This window comes from Stegodyphus dumicola, chromosome X2, assembly GCF_044657685.1.
Source record: "Stegodyphus dumicola isolate Sdum_Otavi_A_Nest chromosome X2, ASM4465768v1".
NCBI lineage: Eukaryota > Metazoa > Arthropoda > Arachnida > Araneae > Eresidae > Stegodyphus > Stegodyphus dumicola.
In genome coordinates, this window is record NC_140781.1 from 182,089,281 (window position 1) to 182,110,144 (window position 20,864).

The 20,864-nt window shown below is 31.9% G+C and overlaps 1 protein-coding gene across 1 annotated transcript in view; it reads right to left on the minus strand.

Moving 5' to 3' along the window:
* LOC118181595 (nucleolar protein 4) overlaps positions 1-20,281 on the minus strand; it is a 187,185-nt gene extending 166,904 nt beyond the window's left edge. The window contains exon 1 of the mRNA XM_085810007.1: positions 19,604-20,281. Within this exon, the coding sequence (XP_085666133.1) occupies positions 19,604-20,008 (405 nt within the window). The 5' untranslated portion in view covers positions 20,009-20,281. The remainder of the gene's footprint in view (positions 1-19,603) is intronic.
* Positions 20,282-20,864: the final 583 nt, after the last annotated feature.

Consider the following 20,864-nt stretch of genomic DNA (forward strand, 5'->3'; position numbering starts at 1 on the left):
TTTACAAGTTCGTGTATTAAAACAGATCAAACTTAATTGCATGATTTGATTGTTTAGCGTCGGATGCTTTAAATGTAAGCCACCACAAAATTTCTTACTTTCTGTACTAATCATTAATGTAGTCTTATTAATTTAGTGAAACGTGTTGTTCTTATTTAAGAGTTGTTTGCTGATTAGGTATATGAAAAATTTCCCTAGGGAAAGCCCTGTTATATAGTTAACAACACTCATCTCCTTGACGGTCATCGTTGACTTATATCGAGCTTTTCATCCGTCTTTCACTGGTGACCATCTTGTGATAAGTATGTTAGGATAAATGGGACTTATATTTGTATAATTTTGATCATATGCGACACTATTATAATAGGAAAATAAACAATCGCAATGAATTTATTAAAATTTTTATTTATTATTTATTAAAATTTTAAAAACGATTATATGAACATAATACAGAGTATTCTATTAAAAAAGAAGAAATGTTTAAAGAAATGAATGATACAAAACTATACCGTTCGACATATTTATCTGAATATCTCCCATCGTTAACTTCGGTATTATTAAGAATCTGCTCGTTACGGTCATCCATGGTAGCAGTCACATATATATCTAGGCAGTTCAATAGTAATTTTAAATGCGTATTTAATTGTTCAGCTTAGAATAAATAATCCAGAGTAAGAACGAAACTCCTTTTGAAGTACGAGTGCTTTAATGTATTTAAATTTTATTGAAAGGAGTACAGAAAAAGAACCATTCTAATGACTTAAACGAAAGACAATAAATTCAAAGATTTAAGTTTAATTAAAAGAACTTACTTTAGTTAAATTAATTCAAAGACTTAAATTATTTAAATTATTAGTTTCATTTCTAATATACTTAAATTCTTTCAAAAACTCGAACTTTATTTATCAAAAACTTATTTCAGACACTGATTTTAATTAAGAAATTTATATTAATTCAAAGTGACAATTTAAATTAATTTAAACTTCAATTCCTTAAAAAAATTAGACTTAATTCAGTTCTAAATCTTATTTTAGAGACTCAATGCAATTCAAATGCTATTGTGAGACGAAGTGACGTAATAAGTTGAAGTTTTACTCAGAAGTGCATGCATGAAAAAGTTTGGTAGAAATTCAAAGTTTTACCAAGAAAGATGAACAGAAAATTACGAATGAAGCTGAGAGATAAGATAGGCTATGCAAGTAAATTACTTAAAGTAAGTAAACTCTTCCCCCAGGGTCTGAATTAATGCGTTATATTTAAAACGTCAATGTGTGCAAAGGGGTACAAAAGTGAAACATGAAATAGGTTTTACCCGTTCAAAACTACCCCTCCTTCGGTCATAGCGTGCACCTAAGAAACGTGACAAAATCGAAAAATACTTCCGAACTTTTCCTACCCGTACTTTTCGTCTCATAGCTTTCGTTTCGGAGACATCAGGGAAGGTGAATGCTTATGTAAGAAAAATCGATGAGCTTAAAATAAACTGTTAGCGATTTTCTTCTGTAAGAATGCTATTTGATCTACAGAAACTAACTCGAAAAATACCAAATCCATTTACAAATAAATTTATATAAGCACCAAACGAATTTTTTCCTTACCATTGCTAATAACAGATGATCCAATGAACAATTAAGCAGGGAGAAAAATTAAAGTCAAAAACGATTGATTGACGGCTGTGTTCAGAGTAATCCAGGATAGGTTAAATGTTAAATCTAGAAACTTCATCAGCTCTTTGTATATCTGAAACCTTGAATTCGCAAAATTAAAGACAGCAGCATAAATTTAAAAAATCTGATGTGTACACCACAGGACTTCCTTGTACGGAATATTAAATTATACGCATTTCTTCTTACATTTCATTTAAACTTATTGGATTGAATTAAATCTACTTTGCCGACAGCGCATAAACCACAATAGAATAAATGCATTCTTTAAAATTCACTCTTGTATTTGTTTACAGTAGCGACACTCTGGCGCTAGATTCACTTAACAGTATTATATTTCGTTCATATTATAACTCATAATGCACAAAATTTATATCATTTAAAAAGTAGAATTATCTAATCGTTGCCACATGTTCTATTCAAATACTATAATAAAGCTAGAATGATGTATAAAAGAAATTAAGCAAACAAAACAAAAAAGAAACAGTTTTTCACAGACGATTGAGTATTTCTCATTTAATTAATTCAGTTCTCACTTCGCGAGAAGGCAAAAATACATAAAAACTCAAAATATCTATATTAAAAATTACGAAGTAAATCTTAAACACTTATTTTCTCAAAAAAATTCCAGAAAGGATTAAGCATGATTTAATTGGCAATAATAAATAAAGGCGTTATCTTTGTTGTTGCGAAGCTAAGTTTCTCTAGATTGGCAACAAATCCACTAGTCTGCTGTTTCAGATGTAAACAATAAATGGCCGCCATAAAAAAAGGCTTAACGGCACTTAAACAACTTTAAAATTGTTGATAATTCTAAAAATATTGCATACTAAAGGCATAAAGACTAAAATTAATTACTAAAGGCGTAAAAACCTTAACCGGAAGATAAAAACAACATAATTCAATTATGTTAAAGCAAAAAATGTACAATTTACAAGCATATAAGGGTAAAGAAACTGAGATCACTGAACCGGGTAACAGAAGGGATATATATATAAATATATTTATGTACGTTTGGTGCGGCCGATTGCAACCAAAATACGAGATGCACATCTACATGTTATAGCAGTCCTATATACAAAATTTCAACGTTCTGAGGCTACTCGTTTTTGAGTTATGCGAGATACGAACGTACGTTCGTACAGACGCCACGAAAAATTCTCTTCAGAATTAATTTTAAAGCAGTTTTATATTTTTTTGGAGGAAACGAGTCTTTTATTCTGTCCTTACGTACAGATATCACGCAAAAACATCGTTAAATTGCATTCGATAGCGGTCAAAATGGATATTTTCGTTGAAATATGCTGCCTGAAACTTTTCGCGATTACAATACTTCCTTTTTACTTCGTACAAGGAAGTAAAAACAAATTTTTCTTGCTTTGTGAAATAATTACAAAATAAAGCCTATACACATATGTATAACTGGGCAGTAAAAGTAAATATTAAAATCTAGAGGATACATTTATTTTTGCTGTATTAAGAACTGACATCGCTAATCATGTGCTAAGTGAGCTCCGATTAAATAAGATGAAATTTACAAAATGTAATATAATAAAAACATTTCATATGCTACTTCAACACTGTAGTGACGTAAATGCCATAGCTTACTCAAAATTCTAATAAATATTATCAGATTAAGGTAAAAATACATGTAATATTTATACCTTAACAAATATAATGAGTATGCACTCTAACAGTATTTTTTAAGTACGTAACTATCTGAATTTATATTACATATTGTGAAATCTAAAATATACATGAATATACTTTTGATTATAACGAAATGTTGTTTATCAATTATATAATTTTTAATTGCTGTGACCTGCTAGCAGAGTGTTTCGCGTGTACAGTCATTGGGTTTCTTTGAAGCAAGAGACGTGAAAAATATGCCGGGACTCGAACTTGGACCTCTCAAAATACGCGCTGAGTGAGTTACCGTTACACTACGAAGGTAGGTTGGAAGGAAGAAGAAAATACCCTATATACTCCCCCTTTTAAAGGGTGACTAGGGATTAGGGGAACTAACCGCCAAATCCTGGTGGTTACGAATTATTATTCACTGTCTTTTAATTCGGGCGATATTTTTAGAGTCACTAGGTGTTTTGGAAGCAGGAGACGTGAAAAATGTTCAGTGTCCTCGCCGGTCCTCCAGAATACGCGTCGAGTATGCTTCCAATTACACCACGAAGGCATGCAGAAAGGAGGGAGTAAATAACTTATACGCGCTTTAAATAATGAACATTCATTTGCTGTGGCGAAATTTGGTTATTATTTATTACTGCTGGGTGGCAATGAAAACGTATCTCGTCAAGTATGGATTTCGTCTGTAAACATAAATTTCAGGAAATTTGGAACTTACGCCTCATAGCATAGTTGTCGGAGTAAGAGTCCGCGGAGAGGAAATCTTGAATTGCAGCTGGATCTCATGATATTATAACTTGTCTTATAAGAATAACTTTGGATGTAAATCGTGATATTCTTAAATTCTAAACTTAGTTCTTAAATTTAGAAGTATGGTAGCCCTATGGAAAGCCGTCATGAAAGGTAACTAAAATAATAAATTGCGAATAATTAAAATCAAATAAAATGTAAGAGTTAAAAATTAATAAATCAGTGAAGGGCAAAGTAGTTAAAATTTTGGAGCTCACTTTATCTGGGAATCCGGCTCAATTACAATCGTTCTCATAAACTGATAAGCACGGAAGCCATCGGATCAAGTTAAGAATTCCGTTAATCAGTTTATTAAATTAATTAATTAATTGTACAGATAAGATGTTTCAGCTCTTGTTATAAGAAAATAAGAAAGTAAAATAATAAAATAGTCTTACTACACGAAACAGAAGGACTGCAAAATAAATTGAAACATACTATTCATTCACGTATTTGAAAATTCAACTTTAAGTACTCTTTTACGTTATATTCAATTATGATTAGTCATTAGTAAAACAGGAGTAGAATACAGAGATCAGATCTTTATAAATTTATGTGTATTCATTTGTGAATAGTTAAAAATAAACCAAGAATTGTATACTGAGACTTCCATACGATATAAACATTTACATTTTGAGTAAGACAGAATTTTCATTAAAATATTTTCATGGAAGCTAAACATTATTGTAACCACAATATTTGGTAATGCAAAGGTTAAATCCAAAGCGTATTTGCGTAAAATAGACAAAACGAAAGTGCAATGAGTCAGACATAGATTTCTTCTTAATAGAACCTAATCCCAGAATGAATTTTACCATTAAAACGAAATTTCTTGTGTGTGCATACGTATTTATGACTCCAGGGATTTCCACGCTTGTTAAGATAAAATTCGATAGATAACTATTCCTTTTTGCACTTCACTCGCACTGCTTGCTTTGAAAATTTAATTACTAGACACTAAGATGATCTGATAACTTACTTAAATACAGTATAAAACGGATTCTTCAATTTTGTTTTAAATCAATAACTTTTTTACTTCTTATGTTAGGCAAAAAATACGAAGTTAATTTACACAGTATAAGACTACCATTTTAAAGAAATTTCTAAACATTTGGAGATAAAAATGTGTATTTACAAAAAGTTTTAATATATTTATGCGAGTGTTCTTCTTTACAGAACTGACTTCTCGATAGAAATATCTCTCACAACTCTTCACCGACTTTTGTATGCTTTTGTAATAAACTTGCCCCTTGGCAAGCAAGTTATATAGTTTTACTGACATCGTTAGTAGTTGCATGGTTTTCCTCGATTTCTCTTATCATGCAATATTTTTTTCATCTTTCTTGAGATTTCTGGTACGATTTATGGGAGGAATCACTCGTATGCATTTTTAGCAGGAGAATCACGCGTATGCATTTTTAGCAGGAGAATCACTCGTATGCCTTTTTAGCAGATACTGTTTGAGATGAATTTGAGCTGCATTTTGGGCTTCAGCTTGGAGAAATTTATAACCAGAGTGAGCCTCGACACCGGTAGCATGAATCAAATCGCTGAAAAAATGACATAACATGTTCCGAATCTAACTTTTTGTACACATTAAAACATTTTTCGAATGTACCATTTGTATTTCCAAGACTTTTGAAACCTAATTAAAAAAGACTGTCATACAAGCTTCTCCTTGTCCTCATATGACTTTTGAACATGCTTGCTTGTATGCATTCACATTGCAGGTATATAAACTTCCCCACGCTGGTTTATTAACTTCCGAAAATTAATCTTCATATATGTCTTTCTATCATTTCGATGCATGCGTAATTTTCTGAAATAAAACATGCATCCAGAGAAAGAACATCAATTATTAGACGATTAAAAAGGAATCACAGAAGTTACGTATATCGTGATTAATATAAATTGTCCCTTTGAAACAGTTCACGGTTAAATGGAAAAGAGCAGAGTAATTATTAATTCTGAAGAAGCACTGAATGAAATCCGACATTATGATTGGTTTCTTAATCAGAAAAGGCACGCGAGGCTATCAAGACATTAAGAAAAAGGAATGAAAACGCATCAAGTAAAGATGAAGGAATTAAAAAGATGATTTAAAAATTGAGTAAACCAGGAGAAAAGCCTTCATGGAAAAAGTGAAGATAGCTAAATTAGTTAGAAAATTCAAATAAGAAAATATCTAACTTAAAAGGGAATTTATTACGGTAAAACACTCGTGGACTATATGTCTCGGTAGGAATGCCTATTGAGAAAGCTTTCTACGCTTTCAGTGAAACCAGTGAACTTCATTAATTATAACTACATATCACTGCTTCCCCCCGCCCCTTATCAAAAATGAAACGTAGTAGTGAAATCGATTAATGTAAAAGAATCTGGATATAAATTTCATCGATATAATTTTATATTAATATTAGACAATGGATATTTTTTTCAGTCTTTTAAATCGGAATCCTCCAGCTAATAATAAGCTGAAAACAAAGAGAAATAATTTTTCTAATCTCGAACTGGTCTTCTTACGAAATAACACCAGCCTTTTTTAAACAGTGCAAAGTTTCCTAGTTTTCGGCGGAAGCCAAAAGTTTTTTTTATTTAATCAATTAATGCAAAGCACGTGAGAACTATTTATGTAAATAAGGGGATGTCTTCCAGGAAGATTTTCTAAGAAAAACTTTTCCTTATCTACGTTTATTACGTGGATAAAAGTTATGAATGCCCATGCATCCAGTTCATTAGCTGAGATTCAAATCCAGACTGAACTATGTGGTCTAACGGTCATCCAGTCAACTGGTGAATAAAAAAGAGGAAATAATAAGAAATGCTAAAATTCAAACGGGATACTCAGTCACAAGAACTATGAATAATGACGATTAACATTCCTTTTAAATGTTTCTACTTATGAAGGTTATCAGTTATAAATTTATAAGGTTTTTTCTATTTCCTTTCCGCATGCCTTCTTGGTGTTACTGGAAGCACACTCGATGCGTATTCAAGAGGTCTAGGGTTCGAGTCCCGGCGATAGCATTGCGGATTTCTTCAGTTTCCTGCTTCAAAATAACCTGATGACTGGACAGTCACTTCCGAACTAAAAGGTGGTGGACAATAATTCGTTTCCATCAGGATTTGGCGATTGTGTCCCCTAATCCCTAGTCTCCCTTTAAAAATGGGGAGTATATAAGGTATTTCTCTCTCCTTTATGCATAATTGGAAGCAAACTCGACGCGTATTCGAGAGGTCAAGAGTTCGAGTCCCAGCGAGGACATTGCGGATTTCTTCTACTTCTTGACTTCAAGAAAACCCTAATATCTCTACAAATTAATAGATAAAAAAATTAACTTCCTTTCTGTATATTACAGCTTAAGCCTTTACATATAATTTTAATGATTTTCATGTTTTTGAAATGCACATAAAAGTCTTCTTCCCACTGTTATAATTGCACTTAAAAGTATTATGGAAGAATGTCGGCAAACCAGCAGGAATAACTGACATGGCTACAAATAAAACTCCTTTGTTTTGATATATAAAATCCTTGAAATAGATATATACGGAAAAAATGTTGAAAAAAACTCATTCATTCTTTGAAGAAGAAGAAACTTCGCATAGTCTTTAGGCTTCAGCAGGAAAAGTACTTTTTCCTATTAAAATGCAAGCGGAAAGACCCTAGAGCTTTCCGAAGCACCATCGATAGAAGTATTGATTTTTGAGTGAGTTTCTTCAGTTTCTTAGTGCGCTTCACCGTAGAAAAGATGAAATACTTTGCCAATGATAGAATTGTTTGCTGAAGTTAGGGCTTCACGGCACGACCCACAACACGATGATTTTAAGAGCGTATTTTTTTCAACTACTTATTCTTAATTTCAATTATTTATTATGATTTATTCTGAATCACGGCTTTTTATTTAAAATGCCAGAGAAAATCGTAATTGGGGCTCAACAATTTAAATTAATGATTTCCGGACCATTAAAAATATTTTCCTGGAAAAATGGTAGAATTTTACCAATTTATTATCAATTATTATGTTATTCAAGGAACTGCATTTGAGAGAAAGGAAAAGCATTTTATATAACAGCGTTGCGTCGCATATTTTTAAGGGTATTCGTTTGCTTTATACATATTTTTAAGAATATTACTCATCAATCATTATATAAACAGCATTAAGCATCAATAGCCATAAAGCAATACTAATACTTTCCAAATAGTTTACCTTTTTATTGAACTTTAAGCTAAATGTATACTGATTAACCATTAAATATTAGCTCACTTCACATTATTGACATTTAACGAAAGGAAAGATAAAATATAGCTTTTATTTACAGGTCATAGTTTCTTATCAAAAATCATACACTATAATCCGTTTACATAGTAACTGAATTAAAGTCCTTTAATCTGTGATCATTTTAACCTTAAAGTACAACTTTTTATGAAAATAGTTAAGGAAATCATGATTAGACGATACATTTATCACGGGGTTTGAAATAAGACTAACGGGGTTTCAAATAAGATGCTTTATTCCCTGATTTAAAAAAATTGTTTTGAATAAGTAGCATAAAGTATTGATGAAATACCTTAAAATTATGATGAAATGTTTTCCAGTCAATAAATGCTCGTAATTTAAAAATGTTTTAAGACCTACAGCTTAAATCCCTGAACGTAATATTAAGTTTTTGAAGAATTTTTTGCTTTCTAGCTCTCAGAAGTCGGCGGGATTTTGGTATCAATTAAAAGTAAGATACTTCAGGTTTCAGACAGTCTTTTGGCTTTAATTTATTAAAATTTAAGAGGCGGGAGGAAGTTTTAAAATGGAGTTTGCAATTTCGGGTGGATAAAATTTTAGACGAAAATCAGTCAGTAATAAAAAAAATAGCTCACTCACAAATCAGTTCAGCCCCAACCCGACAAAACATTTTTATAAATTTAAAACAAAAATAGAAAATAATTATAATTATTTTTCTGTATTTCTCGAAAACAGAAAGAAATGTTTATAAATTCAGTATCTTTCTCAGAAGTGTTTAAAAGCTGCATATGACTTAATTACAATTTTTTGTAAATAAATCATTAAATCGAGACTCCGCACCTACAAAAACCACATTCTGAACATTTTGCCTAGCCAAAATTAAACCTACACTAAAATTACACATTTATTTTTTTTTTTCGTTTTAAAGCGAAAAGAAACCAAAGCTGTTTGGTTTATTCGAGATTTACTAAAAAGTATGATAAAAATTTTATCAGCCTGAGGTCTGATTATGAGATAATTTACCTAACTCTGAAAATTACGTTGTATTTTTTATAGGATGTGCTAAGATCCGAGTTTTAAAATCAGCTAGTAAGTATAAAGCGATCTTCTCTAGCGAATTTATTGAAATCATCTATTATAGATATCTGAAAAGCAAACAAAAACGAAAATTATTTCAATCGGGCTAGTTATTTTGATTTAGAATACATGAGACGCAAGCATCAGCAAATTCTACAGTATCCCTAGACAATAGCCTACTGACGGGCACTAACGGAAGAGTTAACAAAAATTTATCTCCGACAATCGAAAAATATTGAGAGTAGAGTTAGGCTGATTTGTCCACCAGTAATATCTGTATGGAAATGACAACCATTCAGAGGTTTTTATCATTTCAGTTGTTGCTGTTCGGCAAGTCAAACTAACGCGCAAATCCATCACTGAAAGAAAACTAATGTTGAAAAAATTCTGCATTCTACCAATTAATTAACTAAGAAGTGGTGATGCTTCAAATAAAAGTCCGACGTTGTGTATTAGTTCAGCAGTATTGCAGAATATTCGGAACAGGCCTCAAGTTCGGCCAGCCCCAAATAAGTTTCCCGAATAAAGGAGACGAAACACGAATTTGCTGGCTGAGGCGGGTGCTTTTTATTTGGTATCCATAGTAACCTGACGGAATAGTGTAGTGACCTCATAGAGCTCCACCATATACGCCTCGCGGAAGGCCCTGCTGAGTTTAACGCACCACCCGGGAGTGTTCTGCTCCCAGTTGCCTTAGCAACGTAATTTGAATCATGCCAAAATAAAGCACAATACGTCCTTAATATTTCATAAATTTGTAGTAGCTTGAATGGAATTAAGAAAGTTTATAATCAAAAGTTTCCAAATTAGTCGTTAATTGATACGTAAAAGCTATAAATGCTACATAAAACTTCATATAACTTTCAGCCACGTCTGCGTTGCTTATGACGCGCACAGTATCAGATTTGACCCAAATATTTAGAATTCCTACTTTTCTTGAATTTACATTATTCAAAATGTTGTTTCGAATTTTTGTTGGCTAACAAATTTTACGTAAAAAGTGTTAGCGATAGTATATGTCTGGAAAGAATGTTTATTTTGATCATTTTCTATGTGTATAAAATTATGAAAAAGATTTTGATTTTATTGAACTCAAGAAAATAAGCGCAGAATAATTTGTAACTCCTGAAGTTATGTTGGTAAATTTTAATAATTTTAGTAAACATAACTATGTGCATATTTGGTTAAATGTGCATATGTTTCCCAAGTGAAAGTGATGCGTTTCAAATCGTATCAGACGCAAGAAGTCATATGCAGTTCGTATAAAAAAATTCATTTTTATTGTTTAGTTTTCATTGTTTTTAGAAATACTAGTTTATAAACTTCTTGAAAAATATTTTGGTATTAAAAGATGAAGATTTACTTTCGTAAAATACCGATTTAGTAATTCTTGCAAAAAAACTTTGTTTAATATTGCTTTTCTGCTAAGAGTTGCCTCTGCTAAATATTTTTATAATATGTGCTAGATTCCACTGTGTACAACTTACTAATTCAGTATAAATACAAATACGAGTCTAAAAAACATAAATTCAAAATGATTCTTTTTTCTTACTAATTTAGTACGAAATATTTTTTTTTCTCTAATCAAGCTTGCAATCAGAGAAGTAACTAAAGAGCTGGATAATCACACTCAACATCTTCCAAGTAATAAAATTCTGGAGTAGTAATAATACATAATAGATATAAAGTATTTATTAGCTTATAAAAAGCACGTGACTATAATTTTTTTATTTCTTTTTCGCCTAATAAAATCGTTTTTAGTTCAGTATCTCATCAGAAATCTTCTGCAGTAACATTTTAAAGTATTCTTCATTTCACTGATTAAAGCTTTGATCGCACTTTGATCCTGCCACATTAAGGTATGTTAAATATATTTTATTGAATACCTGTGTACTCTAGTGTTAAGGGGTATCAGAAACCCCTATACCGACAATGTTAAATTGGCCATTTTCGATGTACTTTTTCTCAAAATCTGCTGTAGATACAGGCTTGAAATTTTTTCTGTAATTAAAGTATACCTATCTGATTATACTGAAATGAGCTTTTGAAGCATTTTGAATTTTAGAGTAAATTACAGAATATTTTGTTAGTTATAGTAAAATTTAGCCCTTTTCTCACACACAAAAAAATTAAAAAAACATTTAGTTTCTAAGTTTATTACAAAAAGCTCATTTCAGTAAATATTAGGGAACCTAATAAATAAGCCATAAAAAGTTTAGATACCTGTGAGCAGTAGTTCCTGAGAAAAGGTACATCGAGCATAAAAAAAAAAAATCACGTTTGGAGAAAAACGCGTTTTTATGTAAAAATCCTCATTGATCAAAGCAGTAGATGACAAATTAAAACTAGATTTTTTACAGTTCTAATTTTCATAGAGATTAAAGAATGGTATTTTTAGAAAGATAAAAGTGTAGAGAATTTGAAAGTGCAAAAATCGAAATCACAATTTTTTGAAGATTTTGGGGTTCCAACACCCCTTAATAAATATGGTGAATAGCTGTCTGTGTACTATACTATTAATAAATACATTGAGCTCTAAATTAAAATTAATTTTGATAATCTGTTAATTATATTGATTATATATAATTTTATATTGATAATCTACAATAAAGCTTTCACATTTTGCTTAATACACGAATGGAGCATTTAAAAGTTAATATTACAGATCTATAAATTTGTTGATTGGAGTTTTATTCCATGTATTGAAATTGATCCTTTTAACATGTATTAAAATTTTTTTGCAATACAATTATTCACATGATTATCTTCAAAGAGAAAATCTAGGCGAAGTTTCAGCTGATTTAATTTGTGATCAATGAATTTACTTTAAGTTAGTCAATCGGAATTATGATAATTGTTCTTATCCCGAAATAATATTTACAAATGTATATGCCACTTTCTATGAACATTGTTGAAATAACCATTCATAGTTATGGAAAACCGAAATATTTTAATATTTACAATTCGTTATGAAACATATTAAAAAACAGAAGGAAAATGTGCATGTTTTAAAAAAAGGTAAAATTGTTTGGAAATAATAAGTGCTTATTTTTGCAGAAACTCTAAGGTTTGAGCTAAAATTCTACCTATAAAGCAAAGGGTCAGAAGAATTTCCTTTATAGCGCACTACCCATAGACTCATCTCCAGCATCAAATCCTTTTCGAATTGTTCTTTAACTCGTGCAATATCCCACCAGTAGCTGCTGAAGAAAGAACCGATAGAAAACTTTGATGCGAGAGAGACCTTGAAAAGACAACTTTTGTCTCTTTTCGTAAACGGGACGCTAGGATTGAACCTCATCGATCGCCCGGACTGCGCATGGGCATCGCTTCGCAACACGTGGGACCGGGAGGGTCTGCTTCTGCACTGGCGTCCGACAGCTTAAAGAACATCACGAAGCCATCTTTGATCCACCTGTGCTACGGTACACACACATGGTTTCTGCACCTACCATTTCTGCTACCTGTACCTCGTACATCACACCAGAAGCACTGCCATCTCTCGCAGGACGCGGTGCAAGAACTCATCCGAACCGTTATTCTGCACTCAGAGACTTCTTTCCCAGCACCACCTTACTCCTGACCGTTCGTTCAGTCCTTTCGCGTTATTTCACTTCGATGCAGTTCCCTAAAGTATTCCGCAGGCAAATGCTTAAGCACTTTGTCTCACTTTGAACCGAAGAGTTACCCGAGTTAGAGATTAAAAAAAAATATAAATAAAAGAGTATTTCCTTCTACCGATATTATTTTATTAAAATTATTGATATTTTAACAGAACTCTGCTTTTTAAATACTAGCGAAAAAATGTACTGCTACGTTAAGGGATAAAAATCTAATTTTTCTATATAAATCATGATATTTTAAGTTATTTCTTGGTTTCGCAGATAATTTCTTACGGAAACCCGTAATAAGAGTTTTATCTACACATACTGATAATTTAATACCTAATTATCAATTCTGAAAAGTTTAGTATTTTACCTTCTCGAACACTTTAATATAAATAAAAATTTTCCAATAAGTTTATCCAGCTTTCGCAAAAAGTTACTAAATTATAATCCGCAAGATATTTACTCATTTATGCTTTTTTTTTTGGCCTTACATAACGAATAAAACTGAACAGTAGGAATTATTAGGATAAACTGATTTTCATTCCTACTAAGATTATTAAAATTTCAGTATTTTAGTATTTTTTAATTTAATAAAATATGTTTTAACATTTCTAACCAAAGTTTTTAGCAGAATTATTATACCCACTGGAAGAGAAAGATACATGGTTTGAAATATGCATACTTTTTCTATACCCCTAGGGCTTGAATAATGAATATCGATGGGTGTACATCCTTAACTTTACGTTTTACGGCAATGAGTCAGCGTTTTTTCCCATAGTATATTATATTAGTATCATGACTAAAACAATCAAGTTTAAGCAAGGTAATATTACCTCGTACGCACTGTAGGTAAACCAGCTATTTTGAATTTATTTTACCTAAATACGTTTCACATAGACAAAATACATATTTCAGCACAAACTGAGTCAATAATAAAATAACAGTTTAACAAGTGTTCAAAATAATTTGGTGAATACTTTAAATATTTTTTAGTTCAAATTTCTAGTACTGTTTTTAGACGCATAAACTTAAAAACGTTAATAGTAAATGAATGTTAAATGATTTATTTCGAGTGATAATAATACTTCCATATAATATCTTCACTGATGTATTAGCATGGCTTTCACAATATCGATTGCAATCCTACAAATGCTATTTTACAGACCTTGTTCATATATTTATATTTTTCTCGACTTGTTATTGCTAAAGATACTAATTTCTTGCTCTTTTGCAATTCTTGCAAAAGAACAAGAAATTGGTACCTTTAATCTATTTCAACGATGATGTTATCTTTCGAATTTATTTCAATGATGTTGTCAGAGCATCAGAAGACTATCAATGTAAAGTGTAGGAAGTCTTATCCTTTATGGAAATAATTTTAACGCTTTAATGTAGATGATATTCTGTATGAAAATGACTTATGTTTATGTTAGATTGAAGGAAAACCATGAAAACATCCATACAGCCAGTCCGTTTGCCGAGTTTCAAAACAGAGTCAAACTGCTAACATTAAACTGTCTTACAAAATCGATCATTAGTCTTTCTTTATGTTAAAGAACAGTTTTTTTTTGTACATGTGATTAGAAACTGGGACATTATTACCTAATTATCTTTATAAGTGGCGCCCGAACAGTAATGCGGTGGGCGATAATTCGTCATCACTAGGATTTGACGACTGTGTCCCTTCCTCTTCAGTTCCATTCCTACTATGTGCCTTTGAGGTATAATTGGAAAGAACGTCCGGCTACCACTCAAGAGGTCCGGAGTTCGAATCCCAAAGAGTTCATTGCACATTTTCTCCGTTTCCTGTTTCGAAATATAAATGTCAAATGGCCTTTACAAGCTGATGACCTTGGGGCTTATTGTTTTAATTATTTAAGTTAACATAATCTTTCAAAGATGTTACGTTTTCCTTTGGATATGTGCTTTTATCTTATGACAAACGCACTTAGAAAAACATAAACTGGTCACAATTTTAATAATCATCTTTCACAATGTATATTTTAAAATAAGTCACTTAAGTTTCATGGAATAAGATTCGGATTTTAATGCTTTGCACACGAGGCCTTTTCGCTCTGGCGAACCAGCAACTCGAGAGGATTTTGTTCACATTTAATTAACTTCTTACAGCTAAGTTAAACTATTTCACAGAAATCTAATGGTTCTTTTATGTCTGAAGATACTTGCGGTCCTACGGCTCATTCGCTGGATACAAATGGCAATCTTTGAGGCATTTCTTCGGATTCTGTGCACATTATCCATTCTGAATGTTCTATCTTTTCTGTGGAATCACTATAGCTTGCATATTCGATAGCTATTACCCTGAATTTCGCCTTCTTACACTGAGCCTGGTCGCTATCTTCGTCACTTCCTCCTCTCTTATCGTCAAGTACTCTACGCATGGACGTAATTTCGTTCTTCATCGACGAAAAACTAAACTCATCTTCACTTGACTTATTCTTTATCGTATTCCATGCTTATTGGGATCAGCAACTTTGAAAATAATATTCTTGTTGCCACGATTGTCGAGTTCGAAATAATGTCGAAGATGTATATCTAGCAATAAATTTTAAAAAACGTATTTAAGATTGAAGATTGGCAGTTTTTTTTATACGCAGGTGTTATTGAATGCACTTATGAAGCGAAATTGCTCAAACTAAACCTAAATAAACATCGTCCACACGAATTAACGCGTCAAACCGATTGGTGATCGAAAGGCACGTCTCGAATTACCGCATCAAATCAATTGGTGACCGAAAGTCGCCTCTCAAGTTACCGCATCAGATCAAGTGGTGACCGAGAATCGCCTCTCGAGCGCAAAATGTTAATGTTAGCATATCAGTGCAAAGAATAAAAATAACAAAACTGAAAACTGAAGTATGAATATTACCGGCCTAATTACATAAAAGTTTGTTTCATCTCATATCATATTGGATAAACAATTAGAAATTAAAGAAATGTTTTTAAAAATGAACTTATTCGAACGAACTTAAGAACATATTTCGAACTTTAAGAATAAATCATAGAGTAAGAAATGCTTAGCAGCTTAATGGGTTATGCAAACCAATAATTTTAGAAAATACCTACGCAAAATTCCTTTTCACAGTCTTTGCGCATAATGTTTATATAGCATGCTTTAATGAACTTCTTATATTTTACATTTTTTTATTTTTCAAAATTCGAATTTGTTTCATTTTAGATTAGGTCTCAGAATCTAATATATTTTCTCCCGTGTAACGGGGAACTGTAACTGATGGCTCTTAAAATTGGTAAAGTTTTGTGTTCAAAATGAGCGCTAATTAAAGCTTATTTATTTTTAAGTATATATAATTATATATATAATTAATTAATATACGTATTAATAAATACATATATTAATATTACGTATTATATGAAATAATATATTAAATACGTATAAAATATATAGTATTTAATATATTTTAAAATACTATATATTTTAAAGTACATAATTAACTTTTGACTGCAATGTGGTCATCTAATTTTTAACTTGAATAAAATGTTATTCAAAACCTTTTGTTGCTTCTTTACTAGAATAACATATGAGTCAGAAAAACTAAATTCTTATATTTATTTTTTTTTTCTTACAGAGGAAATTAGGGAGTCAAGTGTTAATCCCTCACCATTTTTTGTATGCAAGATCTTCTAGATGTAATATTATCACTAAATTCAAACTAAATGAGTGCGTAGAGTTCTCCATATTTTAAGAGCAAAGAAACCCACGCACTCTTTTTACCAAATAGAAAATGTGTTTGGGGGGGGGGAGGAGAACTAGTCATTTCCTCGCTAACCTCAGGTCAATATGCAAAGTCTAATTCCTCCAATATTTAGTACACTTAAGCGTTGTTTTGCATTTATCTTTTAAGGAATATAATCACCATTGAATTAATCTCTTTATAAAATACATTTTGAAATACTTCTAACGACAGATCGCGAGCCAGTGTGACTGGAAGAATACGTTTCAGTTTTTAAATTTATGTTTTTAAAATTAACATTCATCTTACACACTTTTGCGTCCTACTTACAATTCAGCTTAACTTGTATACAAACTATATTTCGAGATTTGTAGACTGTTCGTTTGGTTAAGAAAAAAAATTATATATTTCCATTTTTGATTTGACGAAACAAATTTCTGCTAATTTTTTAAAGCATATTGGAAATTTTATCTGATTCATTTCTAAAGTATCATCAAAATATGTTAAAATGTTTTATGCAATACTGCTTCCCTGAATTCACTTAAAGTCTCCCTAAGCTCTTTGTTTTTTTGCCTTTCATGTTGGTAAATATTTGCAGTGTATTTTGAATTTTATTTCATCTGTTCTCCACTCATCAAATGATTTGATTCTGGTAAAATAAATGTTACGTTTAGAAGCACCATATTAAGTAACCTTTTCAGCGTAGAAAATAATTACTACTACTTAACAAAGAAAAGTTAATTTCTTTTTCTCAATCATTCTGTGATTATTATTTTCCAAAATAAGTTAATTTATGTCCTTAAGCCGTAATTTGGTGAAGTAGCTAATCTAAATTGAATGAAACAGGTGATAAATGTATTAATCTTGTTACAGTTTTCGAAAAAAATTTTCCCGTTTCCGTTAGAGTTCCTTGTGAAAAGAAAAATTTAAGAAAACAAGAAATTACTTTAGCGATTTAGCTTAGTTAAATCGTTAAAGATATTGAACCATTTACAAAACGTTCACTTCGGCATTTTCGACTTATTTGTTTAACCAGCTGATCTCTGTAATAACGTAATGGCTTCCTACAGCGATCGAAAAAAAAATACTTTTCATTTTTTCCTCCATAAAATACCTATAGCTAATGATACGTTTTCTGGTGTGCAACAAGGTTAAAAAATCGTTATTTTTAGACTGTTCGATCCCATTCTAATTTTATGCTAAATTTATTCAAGGTTCAGTAACAAAAGTATTAAAGCAAAACGTGTAATGTCTTTTTGTTTAATTACATAGTTACTCATCATAATGGTTAATTTTAAATAACTGCTTCATTTATTTTCTAAAATATGTTAGAACTGTGAAAATTGTATTTAAGCTTCGAGAGTACTTTCAGTTGTAAAAGAAGATTACAAAAAGCATTAATAGTCTTTTTGTTTGACTGGGAAAACACAATTAAAATTAAATTAATTTTAGAAAATATTTCAGTGAAATAATGACATCTTTAATTTAATTTTACTAAGTAAAATTGAATTTTGAGACTTTACATTTTGTATGCCTCCTCAATTTCTAATTCACAACTGGAAAAAGAATCTATGCTAATCGCAGCGACAGGAAAGATCTTAAAAGCAAACACAATGATACACACGATACAGAAACCCCTTAAAGAAAGCAAAATAAAATAAATGCAGTTCTACAAAATATAAGTCTCTAGCATATTTGGCAGGATTTATTTTCATTTGCTCTTTTTATTTTTCTATGTTTATTTTATATTACATCAGTGATACTAACATTGCAATAGTATTTTATTCCTCGAAAACACCGATTAATCAATAAACATAATCGGTAAAGTCTCATCATATATTTTTTAACGCCTTCGTTGCACTAAAATTATGAATATTACAATGACCAAAAGCTATTTCTCCTCTCAAACAGAAAAGAGCAATTTAGATATAAATTCAATAAAGTAGAAATTATTTATGTCATTAAGAGTAAGAAATTATAAGTGCTGAGAAACGATTCTTATTTATTTTTCTCTAAACTCAGAAATATAGTAAACGCCTACAAGCGTTAAGTTATATAAGAATCCTTTGATTTATTTTTAAACACAGCTCCTCCTGCGTTGTATTTGGTTCTTTAAGCAAATGTTTGTGAATTATAACGTGAATAACTATCGTATCCTCAAAACGCAAAGCGCGCCAATGTTAAGAGGTAGATATTCATTTACAAGTCCAAACTGAATTCTCGTTTCAGAAAACGCAAAAGAAATATTCCTTTCGGATTTCTGCTCATAATGCGCAAGAAAGTATATCTTACGAAACGGGAAATATCGGTTTTACGCACCGTACTTCCGAAAAGCAAAGAGGAAAGTAATCCCAACAAACGCATTTCATTCTCCTCAGCGGAAAGAGAAGGAGTAACTCATTCAACTGAATTCGCTACCGTAACTACTTTCAATTAGAGTGCCAGAGAAGCTTGCTCTCGACTACTGCTCTTACGCAGAAAGCAGCGCACTTGTTGAATGCTGTGACTATTAGCGGTTGTAAACTCTGGAAACCGGGTTTCACTGGTGAGGGTTGCTTTCTTCGCGTCTCAGGCACGATCAGCATGCAGGAGAAAATGATTTTTCGTTCTGTTTTCCAAAAAAGATTCAGCATCTATTCTTTCAGCGGTAATCAGCACAAATAATGAAAAAGACTCGAGCAGAATAAGAATGAGATTTAAATAATCTATTAAATTTTAAATAAGCTCAGCGTTATGAAATCAAAAAAAAAAAAAAAAAAAAAAAAAAAAAAGAACTCATCCATCTAAGAATAATTTGAACTAAGTTTCAAGTCTCGGTCGATAAATAATCGATTTTACAGCTGGCAAAATTTTGAAAAAGAAAAGAAACTTACGGGTATTTTGGAGCACGGGACGTAGAGCACTTGGTCCATTGATATGGCACTGGAGGTGTTATCTGCCGGGGGTCCGATTCGAAAGCCCTTCGCCTTGACCCAAAATCGAAATTTGGAATTTTCTGCCTTTGTTTGTTCTTCGCCTTTTAAGATCTTGAGTATCCTGTTATACTTCCTCCGCGTGACTGTTTTGGTCTTCGCGCTGTCACCGTAAGTCTTGAGTGCCCAAGCTTGGAAGGATTCGAACATTTCCGTCTTGGAAGCCATGCCTGTGGCGCTTTCGGGACTTTTGAGGGCACTGGGCGAAGGAGTGGAAGCGGGTGGAGAAAGCGCTTTGGATTGCGAGTTGGCAGCTGCTGCAGCTACGGCAGCCGCATGTCTTGTTTTATGTCTTCTCTGCTTCATGCAAAGTAAATCTTTTAAACTGATTGCGAAAGAGATTCCAGAGGGTGGTCCATTTCTGCGCGCTCGGCGCTCGGCGGTTGCACGGTTTCTCGCGCACTGATACGAGTGTGCATCGCACTACACGACCCGCTCCGTGAAACACGCGAATATCGAACTTTAAGTCCAGTGAGCTCGGGACCCTAGGCACACACGCGACGCAGTGTTTGGCGGCCCGTTCGCTGCGCGCGCCGACCAACGAATGGAGTAGGACCCAATTGCACGCCAGCAGACGCTCTCTTCGGGGGCTGCTCGAGTCGCCGGCCGCACCGATCGCTCTCTGCTCCAGTTTCGACTCTTCCTCGCGTTTCTTTATCACGAAATTGGACATTTTGCCTCCTGAACTCGTACACCTCTTTCGACTCTCTAATTAATGGGAGTAGTGCATTTTTATGGCACAAATAATCAATTAATATTATGGTATAGGATATACTCGCATTAAACTTCAGATCCGTGTAATCATTTATTATTTTAACAATTTCCTTTTCCCCTTTTTCCCCTTTGGTTCCAAATTATTCCACAACTTTCCTTTTAAACTCACATATGTATAAAGATTTAAGATACAAAAAGAAGTTATGAATGCTTTATATATGTGCATGTGTATACATATATATATATTTATATATATTTACTAAAGAAATATTGATTATAGTAGCTCCTAATATTAATTTTAAGTGAAGTATCTAAAAAGAGTGAACCCATAGGTAAGGAAGTTTAATTCCGAAAATTGTTTTAAAGTAACTTGAATGTAAATTGAAAACTGTTTTACGGGGACTTGAATAAAATCATGAATAACAAAATTTCAATTGGAAAAAGAAAT